Below are 12,855 nucleotides of genomic sequence, written 5' to 3' on the forward strand. Positions count from 1 at the left end.
GCAGCTTCTCGCTTTTGCAGAATCAGGCACTTCTAGTTCAAGTCGGGAGGAGTCAGGATTGCAGGTGGGGGCCGTGTGTGGGAGATATGAGCGTCGCCTGAGCAGGCAGGCAGTGCAGCTGCATGGAGGGACACGCTGCTCCAGAAGTAAAATTAAACTCTGAAGCGTGGACTTAGATGTCACTTTTTGGGTGAGGGGCTGTCAGCCAGGAAAGGGGCGGACGCTGTGCTGTTTTTGCAGGGGGCTGCCCAGGAGAAGGCATGGAGCCAAGCGCACAGGAAGGCAGTCGGGGTTTGGCAAAAACAAAGCACAGATGCCACATCCAAAGATGCGGGACCAGATCTTTGGTTCCCCTTTTTGGACTATCCTCGTTTCACCTTCCCGCCTCGAGATCTGTGTTGCAGCTCCAGCAGTGACTCCCAGGAGAGCTCCCCTTCGCAGCCAGGGCAGAGCACGGACCCCCCGCACCCGCACGCCGTGCTGCCGGGCGGCTCAGTGCTCGGGAGCCCAGCGCTTCGGCAGGAGCTGCTTGGTGCTAAACGCTTGGAAATCCAGACTGGTAAGATCGTCCCAAACAGTTCAGCCATCACATTCACCCAGGCACCTCAGGCATTGAGAACAGCTTCTCACAACACTCACCACTTCGTCTCAGCGTGTAAATACACCTCAGCCGTTGCACTTTACCAGAAACTACAGGGCAATGCTCGAGCTATTTCCTGACCCCACCAGAACCCCGCACACCAAACCGCAGCCTTTTAAGAGACCCTGTGCTGCTGCTTCACCCAAGTACATTAAACGCAGCTGCGACGCGTGCCCAGCGCACGGACGGAGCTGCAGCAGAGGGAAGCAGGACTGTGGTTGTGGCACATCTGGGGCTGCTCGCTGGCTCCAAACCCACCAGCCGTGAGCCCGGGCAGGGGGCTCAGGGCACAGGCGTGTCACAGCCCACGTGGGGCTGGGAGCACGCTGGCCATTAAACATTGCAGGGGTCCTAAGCGGAGCCAGATGGGTTCCGCTTAATTTTTCAGCCTGGCCTCAGCACCAGGAGTGCCGGAGCCTGCAGCAGTCAGCAGTGTTGGCACGGGGAGAGGTAGTGGCTTAGGGCTGGAGCGGCAGCATGAAGAGGAAGAGGGGAGGAAGCAGCAGGGGTGGGATAGCTGCCACTCGCAGCAGGAACCAGGGTACTAAACTCTGCCTGAACTTCAGGGGAAGGTGAGGAAAACATATGCCGGCTGACGTGTTTTTCTATGGGCTCTGCTGCTGGAAAAGAAGGAGAAAAGCTGCATGCTCCCCAGTGCTCCTCCGCTTGCGGTAGGGAGGCTCTGGAGTCACTGGCAGAGAGCACGCAAAGCATACGTTTATTTTCGTACATAATAAAGGACGCTGCACGCAGCAGGGGCAAGCGGTACACACCGACAGCAGGACCCGAAGCCCAGGGCAGTCGAGGGGAGTCTTTCAAGGGTTTGAATGGGCTTTAGATCAGGCTGTGAGAGCACCAAGTCTCTCCGTTCAGAGCAGCCTGCATTCCCACACTCAGCTGTTGATTTTAGAAAACAGCCAAAAAAAGGCAGCAAAAATCTCACTGCGTGCCACGCCAGGCAGATGTGGCTACCACAGAAAACACCAAGGCAAGGTTAAAGCTGATGAAAAAATATTTACAAAACAAACATCGCAATCCAGCCAAAGCTCTCTTGGCACTGCAAGTGTCCACCTTCCCACCAGCCCTTTCTCCTGGGAGTGTCCTCCTCCCTCCACTGCATGTTCCTGCAGACCCACCTCCCCTGCTCAGCCTCAAACTCCTCTCCCCAGTAAACCCTTCCGCTGCTCCTCTCTGCCAAGCCACAGAGCCTGTAGGTCACATCTCTGCGGGGCAGCGGGGGACCCAGGACTGGGACATCACACAGTGTCCCCTCCTGTCACACCATCTCTCCTGGAGCTCCCCACCCCACACAGGGAGTTTACCTGCAGGATTATGCATGTTGCTTCTTGTCCCCCGGCCTCAGAGGATGCTGCTGCGGGTTTGTTGCCTCTGCAGAGCAGCACGTCGGTGCTCAGGTGTCTGTCGAGGGGACCGGTTTCTCCATCTGCGATCACCGGGGCAGAGCCCCAGCCCCGGGTAGAGGCTGCGCAGGGAGGATGGCCGCGGGCTGGGGCTGCACCCGCTGCAGCCGCACCCGCCTGCCCCCGCCCAGAGCGCGGGCATCGACTGAGATCCAACAGCATCTGACATGAAAAAAGGAAAAAAAAAAACCAACCAACTTTCAATGCCTTCGCTTTATGTAAGAGCAATGTTCACATCCTGACCTCGGGAAGCTGCTGGCTCTCAAAGAGATAACCGGCAATTTCATAACCTTCTGGTTACATAGCACAGACTTTAGTGTTCCAGCTAAACCATCAGGTATAAGGCCGAAAAAGTCCCAGGACTTTCAACTCAGATTATCTACAAGTGGTCCATAGCTACAAGGTCACCCGCTGCCCCATGCAGCCAAACATCGGAGCACCCACTGCTCTGGGGTCCCGCTCGGAGGCCAGGTCTCCGCATGGGCTGGAGGAGGTTGTGTCACATGGGTACCAGTTGACCTGCACCCCCAGAAAGGGTCCCAGGAATGAACTGGCTGGAGAAAGCAATGGGAATATCTGAGGCACCCAAAAGCCAAAGCTGGCCTGCAGCAGGGTTAGAGCAGAAAATTCCTCCTGGTGAGGAATTAAAGCAAAGTAATTAAAGAGCATGTGATGGAGCTGAGGTTAGCCAGCCGTCTCCTCTTCGTGCAGATGAAACGCAAACTGAAGCTAATGAGGGAACGTGTACAACCCCATAACCAGAATGGCATCTTTCACTTCTGGGATGTATCACCCTGGGCTTGTACAGTCACGGACCTACTCAACGTACCTGCAAAGCGTGCCGAGAGAGTGGAGGGCTGGGCAGAGGAGGTGAAGAGGCTACGGGGAGCACATCTTCGCTGCAAGACTCTTGGCAGCCTCTCTGCAGGATGGATGGTACAAGGACATGGCAGCCATTGGCTACGACAAGCAGACAGAGGTTGGAAAGTCAATTTGTCAACTTCTAAAACAAAAGAGAAGACATTTCAATGCCCCCAGAATACAACAAGGAAGTATAAACAGAAAACAAGTAAATGCACAGGACAAAAGAGTGAAAGAAAAGCAAATAAAATAAATCCCAACGCTCAGTGGATTGCTATTAATCAAAACAAATAAACAAGACAAAGAGGACAGACCTCCTTGCATACCTAAGATTATTCCATCTTATGATTTAGTAAACAACGAACTGCATTAGACCTGCTGTCCCTGCGGAAAGCAATCCAAATTGTGTTTGGATTGGGAGTTAAAATTTCAGACGAGTATTTGGTAAACAGGCTAAGAGCTTTAGAATGCCATCTAATCCGCCCTCCACTAGCTTTGGAGGTGACTTTGGGCAAGTTGCTTCTCTTCTGGTGACTCTGTTTTCCTCTTCTGTAAAATGGGGATAACTGTCTGTCCTCTTTGCAAAGTGCTTTGCCATCGGGAGGTGAAGCCAGCAGTGTTAGGTGTTTCCTATTACCCTCCCTGGAGCAGGGCCACATGGCTTTAGAGTTTATTCTTGTAGCTTTTTCACAAATATAGATTTGAGGTACATCTAGGTTCCTAAGCGAGTTTGGCTGCAATTAAGCCTTCAATGCAAAGAGAGCTAGCTCTTGCCCAATGGGCTCTTGAAGAACCATTTTTTCCAGCCTCTGCTTTTACGCCTGTTTTTGGTTTTCTTGATCTTTGTTTCTGAACAAGGACAGCTTTCAGAAACACGGCCAAGGAGAAGGCAAAGACGGGCTTGTACCTTCAGGCGCTGCCGGTGAAATCAAAGGAAGATCTTGCCCTGTGCTCAGCGCGCAGAGCTGTGTGCCAAGGGAGTGTTTGGTGCGGCACGCCGAGCCCGGGGCCCTCTGACAGCCCCAGCTGGAAGGCGAGCGGTGCACCCCTCGGTCACGTGGAGAGCAGGGTGCCGGCGGTGCCGCCAGCACGGGCCCCCGCCAGCCCCCACCGCGCCAGTGCTCCCTAGGGAAGGGGAATTCGTCCCTCTGGCTGAGCCCGCCCCACAGCGTCGGTGTGCGTTCAGGTCAGGGAGATGGGATCTCCCCGAGTACTCGGGGGGCAACTGGCACAGTCTTAGTAAGACAAAGAGGTGATGATTGCAGGAAAACCCGAGACCCAAAAGGCAGGGAGAGGCTGGGATCCCATTGCCCGGACCACATTGCTGATCCTGAAACAACTGCACTGCAGGGAAACCTCAGCGGCTCGGTCCCACAGGCAGCTGGGGAAACGAATCACAACTCAGCTCATCCCCCAGACTGCCCTTCAGGAGACAAACTCGCTCTGATTATTTCTTAAACCCACCATAAAAGCTAAAAACAACAAAAAAATCATTCCGTTCCTCAACGCAAGAGAGTCGTGGGAATGTGAATTCAAAAGAAGTTTAAACAGCCTGTGTCAATCCCGTCCCCATGGTCCTGCTCCTGCCTTGCCCCATAAGAGAGGGTTAGAGCCGCAGCCAGATCAGAGGCTTCGTGCAGCAAAGGAGGTTCCTGAACGTCATGGAGAATCACACAAATTCCCTTTCATAACTGTAAATTTGCTGTAGGGCATCATGTTGGAAGTTAATGCATGCACTCCTATTGTACTTCTTAAGCATTATAAAACTGGTTGATTATACAACCCCATCCTGGTACTTGCACGTGTCTTCAAATGCTCCTACCACCCCTAAGGTGCATCCCAGATTAGATAATCTTAGTTTTGTAACTGGTCTCCCCTGTGGAGACAAGACCTCCCCTTCCAACGCCTGGTCACCTGGAGCCTTTAAAAAGCGCCTCAAAGGCACCCAGTCACGGGAGATCTCTTAGCAGGGAGATTTTACCTTCCGGAAGCATGCCGGTGTCGGAAGAGGCCTTTGCTCCGGCGGCCCCGGCTGCCATGCCCCAGGAGCCCCAGCAGACAGACTTCCAGCTGGTGCGAGTCAAGAGCACGTGGTGCCGGATCAAGAAAGGAGAAGTCCTTTCCGACTGCGAGGACAAGATAACTCGCTCCGAAGCAAAAATGTAAGTATAGGAGCCCACGTTGCTCATTGGCGACCGCACTGGATGGCTCTGGCTAGCCAAACTGCGTGGTCTCCCTGGTGGGATGCATCTCAGATAGAAAAACCATCTTGTGAGCCGTTGTGGCTTAAACCCACCGTTAGTGTACAACCCTGTGAAAGTGGGCTTCAAAACGTGTGGTATGGCAGCACCTTGGCATGACCTGGCTAAGTTACAGAGGGAATTTTATCAACAGCCTGAATTTTTGTAGATGGGATGTTTCTTAAAACTTCTGAAAAGCTTACGCAGGGTCTTCCGAATGCTGCACTCGGGCGTTTTTTCACCCCGCGCATGAAATCTTTGAGTGCAAAAGCTCATGCACGGGCATGCGAGAAGGATGCCTTTATAGAGAGGTTGCAGGTAAATGAGATGCCTAGGTGGGAAAAATAAACACAGTAGGTCACTGACAGGAGCAAGAACCGTAACACAACTCACACTGTAGAAGTCACCTAAAGCTCCTTCAGACAGAGGAGACAAATTTCCCCCAGAGATACATACAGCTCTTTGCTGATATCACATTTTTCCAGCCAATTATCCTTTAATTACAGGATATGCCTTTTGATGAGAACATGAAGCCCCGTTTGTGATGCAAGTCTTCCTTAATACGGCTATGCTCTGCATGTCAGAAGTTCTCTAGCATTTGTCATACTCAGGTTTTAATGTCACAAGTCTAACCCAGTCTAACCCGGCTGGCAGCGGGCAGCGGCTGCACGCCAGCATTGCTCAGGCAGAGCTGCAGCAGGTAGAAGAGGACTTTAGCAGACTGGACCTCAGTCTGGTGGACCTCAGTCAATAGCAGGATGAACCTAGAGTCCAGAGCACACCCAGAAAAACCCTCAGCTGATATATGCTTCAACAAGAGTATGCTCAGCCTCAAATTCACTATTTTTGTACAGCAGAGGGGTTGCAATGGGTGCTAGTTGTGCCATCCGGCACCCAAAGGCGATTCCACCAACTAACATTCAAAGCCACCCTGTCTCTTAGAAGGGTCACATGCCAGAGAGGGATGCACATGCAGTTAAAGTACAGCTATAAGGCATATGTTTGGTGCATTAAAATGTACACAATGCTGTTTTTTTTGTAATACTGCCTTTTAAAAGCCCAGAAGAAATTTTCTGGAAGGTGTAAGTCCTCACTGTTTTTCTTCAACACTTCAAAAGTTTAGGGATAGACTTAGAGGCAACTTGGTAAAGAAAGCAGAGAAGCTTCTATTTAGACCTATAAGAGAAAGTTCAGGCATGTGGAAAGAAATTGGGCATGTACGGAAATCTGATTATCCAATGAGCCATCTGCTCATTCAAAAAACAAAACAAAGGTTCACGGAAACTTTCAGTTTTTACCCCACTGCAGCTCAAGAAGAGGTCTTACATAAAACACATTTTGCAGTTTCCTTCTGCCTTTTTTTTTTTCCTTTCTTGATTCCAAACAAACTAAAAAAGACACTTATTTTGACCCCGGCTCCCTCTTCCTAACAGAAGCGATAACTGGGTTGCAGGGCCATGTTCTTCACTGTTTTAGATAGATACTACGTGCTGGATTTGTAGGCTTTTATTTATCCTTTAAAATTCCAGTATGGAAACCTTTCCCAACTCTCAAATAATTTTCTTTTATTTCCTGGGAGCAGTTCCTATTTCTATCCTACCTATTTTGAGGTAAAGTGATCCACTGTTTTGACTGGAGCATTGTGGAGACTCTATTCTATATGGAGGTGTGTGGCTGTTGTGCAGATAGACAAAAATAAATCAGCTCTTATCACTCAGATATACCGGGTAGGGGATATTTCCTTCATAAACACTTTGGAAAATTCTGGCATTCTCTTCCCCATTCTCTTTTGGGAACCTGAAATGATCGGGCCGGGGTTTTTGACTTCCAGCATGAATAACATGCTTCAGCCCTTCTTACTCTCTTTTTTGTCATTACCATGTAGACGTTCAGCCGTTTGACTGTTCACTAAGATGTGGTCGGGTTTCTCCGGTGCCAAAGCAGTTGAGCCCTGACAGCCAGGAGACCCGTCCCACCCTCGCAGCCCCACACTTTCGCAGTGCACAGGCAGGAGACGCCACATGCCCCATCTCCCGGCTACACCCTTAAACTAGTTCAGACATGCAAAGTACAAAAGAGGAAGATAATGATTTCAAACTTTGTTTTCTGATCCTTGCCAGAGGTGAATGCATCTCCGATGGTGGGATTTCCTGGACAATCGAAGCGCCCATCTATTTTTGCTACAAAGTGGTAGAAACATATAATATTCTGGATCCTTCTAACACTACGCTGCTCTGGGGTCACATTACTGACCCCCAGCAACTAGAGCTAGCCACTAGTGGCAAAAGGAAGCTGAGGCGCTTTATTGTCATAGATGAAGTTGTTGACGAACTTTATGGCTCCAAAGTCAGAGAATACTTTGAAGAGAATAATGTTCAGCACAGAATCCTCGCCCTGCCTACCACCGAAGAAACAAAATCCATGGACCTGGTCTTGAATATCTTGCAAGAAGTCCAGAACTTCAGCATTGACAGGCGAACTGAGCCCATCATCGCCATCGGAGGAGGCGTCTGCCTGGACATCGTAGGACTGGCCGCATCGCTCTATAGAAGACGCACCCCTTACATTCGGGTCCCAACAACCCTCCTCTCCTACGTTGATGCCAGTGTGGGTGCGAAGAACGGGGTGAATTTTCTGCAGTGTAAGAACAAGCTGGGGGGCTACACCCCCCCAGTAGCTAGTTTCCTGGATAGATCCTTCATTCAGAGCATTCCTCGGCGACACATCTCCAATGGCCTTGGTGAAATTTTAAAGGTATGAACTTTTGCAACTGCAGCTTTCAAAACTGAAATCATAGAATCATAGAATAGTTTGGGTTGGAAGGGACATTTAGAGGTCATTTAGTCCACCCCCCCTGCCATGAGCAGGGACATCTTCAACTGGAGCAGGTTGTTCAGAGCCCTGTCCAACCTGACCTGGAATGTTTCCAGGGATGGGGCATCTACCACCTTTCTGGACAACCTGGGCCAGGGTTTCACCACCCTCATTGTAGAAAAATACCTTCCTTACACCTAGTTTGAATCTAACCTCTTTTAGTTTAAAACCATTACCCCTTGCCCTATCGCAACAGGCCCTGCTCAAAAGTCAGTCCTCAACTTTCTTTTAAGTCCCCTTTAGGTATTGAAAGGCCGCAATGCTGGTAAAATGTCCATCGGCATCCATGGTATTGTATGAACTGCCTTATAGAAAGAAGGGTGGGCCATCAAGGCTGCATGGGGACTTTTAACTCCCATTGAGCCCATATACATATTTTTACAGATGCTAAATTTGTTAGAATTATCCCTTACACGCAGTGTCTAGTGCTAACCCTGTGGAATAAATTCCAAAACTCAAGGCAAGACATAGACACAGCACAAGCAGGGAAGAAAGCATCTTTCTGTTGAGGCTGATCCATAGCACTCTAAAATGAAGTGCTCCCAGACAATCTGAGGCTCATTATATTGGGGATTAAAAATCTGCAAGATTATTTGCAACTACCTCACCAGCTATGTCAAGTGTGGTCATTCTCCTGCGAGACAAATTCTACTTCTAAAATTACCCGGGAAGTGCACAATAAATGGTTTTATGCCTGAAGAGCTTTGAGAACTTTTGATAAAGCAGATTTCAAGCCATTAAAGTGTATTAGAGATGAGTTCATCAGTAGCATTTTTCAGTGACTCGCACAGTGGGAACTCCCCAGGATATCCAGAGTTGTCTGGCAGGCGCTGGGAAACCCACAGGTCACCATTCCCCACTGCAGGAGGGGACTAATGCCTGAGTCAGAGGGCAAAAAACCATGTAACAATAAAACCGCTTCTGAGCCCTCTCGTGTTCTCTATACTGCAGTGCTTTCCCACCTCCCCTTGCCCAAAGAGCAATCCCAAGGATTAGATGAGAGTTATCCTGGGGTTGTCCACCACCCAGTCCCTGTCCTGGGGATGGCCACCATTCCAGCTGAGACTGCCTTGAGTTTCCTGCCAGGCACACAAGTAGCCAAAGCTCATTACGAACCATCTGCTTGGGTATTGGAGCATGTAGCAAACTCACAGCATGGTCAGAGCTGCCCAGTAGCAAGGGAACTTGCCCACCAGTGCTCCCATCATCTCTGCCATTTTACCAGAGCCCTACTGGCCATTTCCACACTGCCTTTTGCACGCATCTTCACTTACCACAGCTGACAACACGTGTAACACCACCAGCTCACATTCCGTAGAGACCTGTTGAATATACACCAAACATACACATGCTAACCACGAACTGTGTCTACAGAAATACTTTTTCAGGTTGCAGAGGTAGAACTTGCCCACGTACCAAGTGTGCCGGTATTTCTTTGCTAGCGTATAACATGGTATCATAGTCCAGTCTATTGAAAAACCTCAAGTTTTCAACATCATATACAAGGATCACATAATTATCTTTAATTTCCTCTTCTGTTCTTTGTCCTAGATGGCACTCATGAAACACAAAGGGCTGTTTGACCTACTCAAGAGCCATGGAAAATACCTGCTGGACACCAAGTTCCAGTCCTACAGTGGCTCTGCTGATCACAGGGATGCTGCACTGCAGACTACCAGGATTGCCATTGAAACCATGTTGGAAGAGCTGGCTCCCAACCTCTGGGAGGATGACCTGGACAGACTGGTTGATTTTGGTCACCTTATAAGCCCAGAGCTGGAAATGGTGAGTGATGGACTTCATATTGCACCATCCATTTAAAAAAAAAAAAAAAAGTTTCAAACATCAGCATGAAAACTTTGTGCAAAAGGAGCTGAGCTAAACTCCAGATTTGCATGTGGTACCTCAGACCACCCAACGCACCCAGCCTGGTCCTGTTGGATGATGAGACCCCTTTCCCTGCCCCATTTCCCCCACACCTCCACACACGTCTCCTGTTCAGACCGCAGGCCACTTACTGCTTCTTACCAGGCGTTTACCGAAGCACAAAAATGACCAGATTTCAGTGAAGCCACTAGAAATCACCAACACGAGCTGTAACAGTGCAAAGGCATGGAGACCATGGGAGAAATTGCCACTGAGGAATGAGGAGGGAGGACTAGACTTTGCGCAAAATTCAGAGCTCTTCTCTCCATCCCACGGTGCTCTTCAGCAGTGATTTGAATGGGAGGGGAATTAGATCCTGGACCCCTATGGGAGATTTTACATGCAATTAATCACATGTAAACGAGATCATCCTCTGCAACCCATAAATCACAAGATGCTAACATCCAGCAAATCTGTACTTCTACTGCTGAGAGTCAAATGTCAATTTTCAGGAGTACTTTTAGAAAAAAGCTACTTATTTACTATTTGTCAACCCAAACCTTTTCTCCCACCTGCCTTTGCTCCGTTTCAGAGGGTTTTGCCATCGCTGATGCATGGAGAAGCCGTGAACATCGACATGGCATTCATGACGTACGTTGCCCACGCGCGGGGGCTCATCACCGCCGAGGAGAAGGAGCAGATCATCCAGTGCATGAGGGGCCTGGAGCTGCCGGTCTGGCACGGCGGCTGCAGCTGGCCCCTCATCAAGAAAGCCCTGATGGAGCGCCTGAAGCACAGCGGGGGACAGCCCCGGATGCCTCTCCCCACCGGCCTCGGCGTGGCAGGTACCGTGGCGAGGGACGCCAGGGAGGCCCCGGGAGCGGGCGCGTGGGGGGCAGCCGCCATGCCGGCACGCTGACGTGCTGGAAAACGTGCCCCGTAGTTCTGCAGTTGTGCGTTTCTGGTTTTACTTGTGCTTGTCCTAACACCTCAGTAAAGCTGCCAAGAGACAGGATCCCTCTCTCGTGTGTAACCGCCAGACCTCAGTTAAGGACCGAGGGCTAATTAATCGCATTATGATTGACCGATTCACTTTGCAAACGTGTTTGCAAACCAACAGCCTAAACTCAGTGCTCTGGTAGATAAACCAACAATGTCATAAGGGAAAAGCAATTCCTTTGTTACACTGGAAAATATTTGTTAAATAACCCTTGGCAAAAGGAATTTAACATCCTACTGCGCCTAGAACTAATACCTGAAAACTAAATTGTATCTGTTCGATATCTGGGGTGAAACATTATCACTTATGAGACATTTTAAAAAAACCAAACAAACCACAACCCCTAACATCGAAGCAATGGATGGGACCAGGTTGTGATCTCTTGCATCGGTCTCCATCTAGACTATTTCCATCCAGCTCAGTCTCTACACGTTCACAAGAAAACTCTCTCTCATAAGCTCTTTGGAGGAGCTACTCTCCCCCCTAGTGAATTAGGGTACGCAAGCAGAAAAAGCTTCCCTGAGTGTCCGATTAACTACAAGTCTTATTTTACAGAGATATTCAATGACACTAGTGAAGAGACCCTGGAAAGGGCGTACAAGCTGTGGGTCAGGGACTGCAAGACAGTGCTGGGAGAAGAGCCGGCTGCTCTCTGAGAGCTGCGAGCCCGGGACGACGGTCCTGCCCCACGTGTGGAGTTCAACGTTGTAAATTAGTGGGCAGGACTGAATTTTAAACAAGAATAACACAGCAGCACCCGTGAAATCACGTACATATCAGAGCTGCGCGGAACAAGAATAATATTGGCATCTGACCTGATTCACCTCTTTCAACTGCTCTATTTGAAAGGGAATTCATTAGACCCGTGTAGTGCTCAAGAAGTGATCACCACCAAGTGCCCATAGCGTAGTTCATAGCAAGCTGTCTCCTTTGGGGGAAAGTGAGTGGCATTTATTCTTTCATTTGGTTAATCCAACCTGAGGGCTGCCATGGCCTTGCACAGTGTCACCCCACCGTTGCGCGTTGCTGGACCCCTGAAGTCAGTAGGTGTGTCTGGCTCATCGACCACAGGTAAGACTCACGTATAGCGGTGGTTTTACTGCGTAACCCCTGCAAGCGTGACAAATACGGTACGACTCGCACCAGCGTTGCCTATGAACAAAGCTGAGCTCCGGGCTGTACCGCAGAACCCCCCGGGCATCCCCACGGAGCGTCTGCCATGGGCCTCCTCATACCTGGCTGGCTGAGGCTCCTTCCCCGTCGCGGTGCCTGCCCCGTAGATAAGGTCAGCTGGGGAAAACCAAGAGAAATCAGGAACTCCAAGAGGGTTTATCATCTGCAAGCAGCCTCAGTGTCCTGTCTCAGGATCCTGGCAGACTCAGAGCAGATCTATCGGATGCTGACTGTGAAAAATGTAAAGGCAATGTCATCCTTCTCCCTGGAGGCTGAATCAAAGGAATCATAATCAACAAACAGCCTTTGAATTATTTACAGCATTTTTTTTTTCCTTATGTCATACCAGTTTGTGCTGATGTGCTGGCTTCTGTTTTGCTGAAGTAATAAAAGCTATTAAAAGTGGAAAACTTTTAAAATAACGATTCCATTGCTGCACACAGTGCACGCCTGTGTACACTTGCACGTGCTCGAGAGACAGGGAGACACTGGAGAGGTGAGGAACAGAGCTGACATAATAAATCCCTTTTCCTCTTGAGCCTCTTGAGAATGCGTGCCTCAAAGTACACAAAAGACTTCCCTGGCCCTTCTCCAGAGCCACACATTTCTCTAGCTCCAGGACAGGCTTTCACACAGGTGGTGCCACCTTACCAAGCAGACCTCTCACAGGGTCCTGCACCAAACGGTGGAAGAGCACATCCTCAGAGCCACATCATCCCACAGGAATAATCCCCTAATGCCTCGAGGTAAATAAGCCTGTGGCTATCAATGAAATTTTGT

At 49.7% G+C, this 12,855-nt stretch overlaps 1 protein-coding gene across 1 annotated transcript; it reads left to right on the forward strand.

Moving 5' to 3' along the window:
* Positions 1-4,914: 4,914 nt before the first annotated feature.
* LOC309408671 (2-epi-5-epi-valiolone synthase-like) lies at positions 4,915-11,558 on the forward strand (the record flags this gene model as incomplete). The annotated part of the gene is made up of 5 exons (XM_082004566.1): positions 4,915-5,084; positions 7,283-7,916; positions 9,588-9,821; positions 10,495-10,747; positions 11,458-11,558. The coding sequence occupies 5 exons, from the start codon at positions 4,915-4,917 to the stop codon at positions 11,556-11,558; spliced, it is 1,392 nt and encodes a 463-aa protein (XP_081860692.1).
* Positions 11,559-12,855: the final 1,297 nt, after the last annotated feature.

Source organism: Phaethon aethereus, assembly GCF_964289735.1.
Source record: "Phaethon aethereus genome assembly, chromosome: 11".
In the NCBI taxonomy this organism is placed as follows: Eukaryota; Metazoa; Chordata; class Aves; order Phaethontiformes; family Phaethontidae; genus Phaethon; species Phaethon aethereus.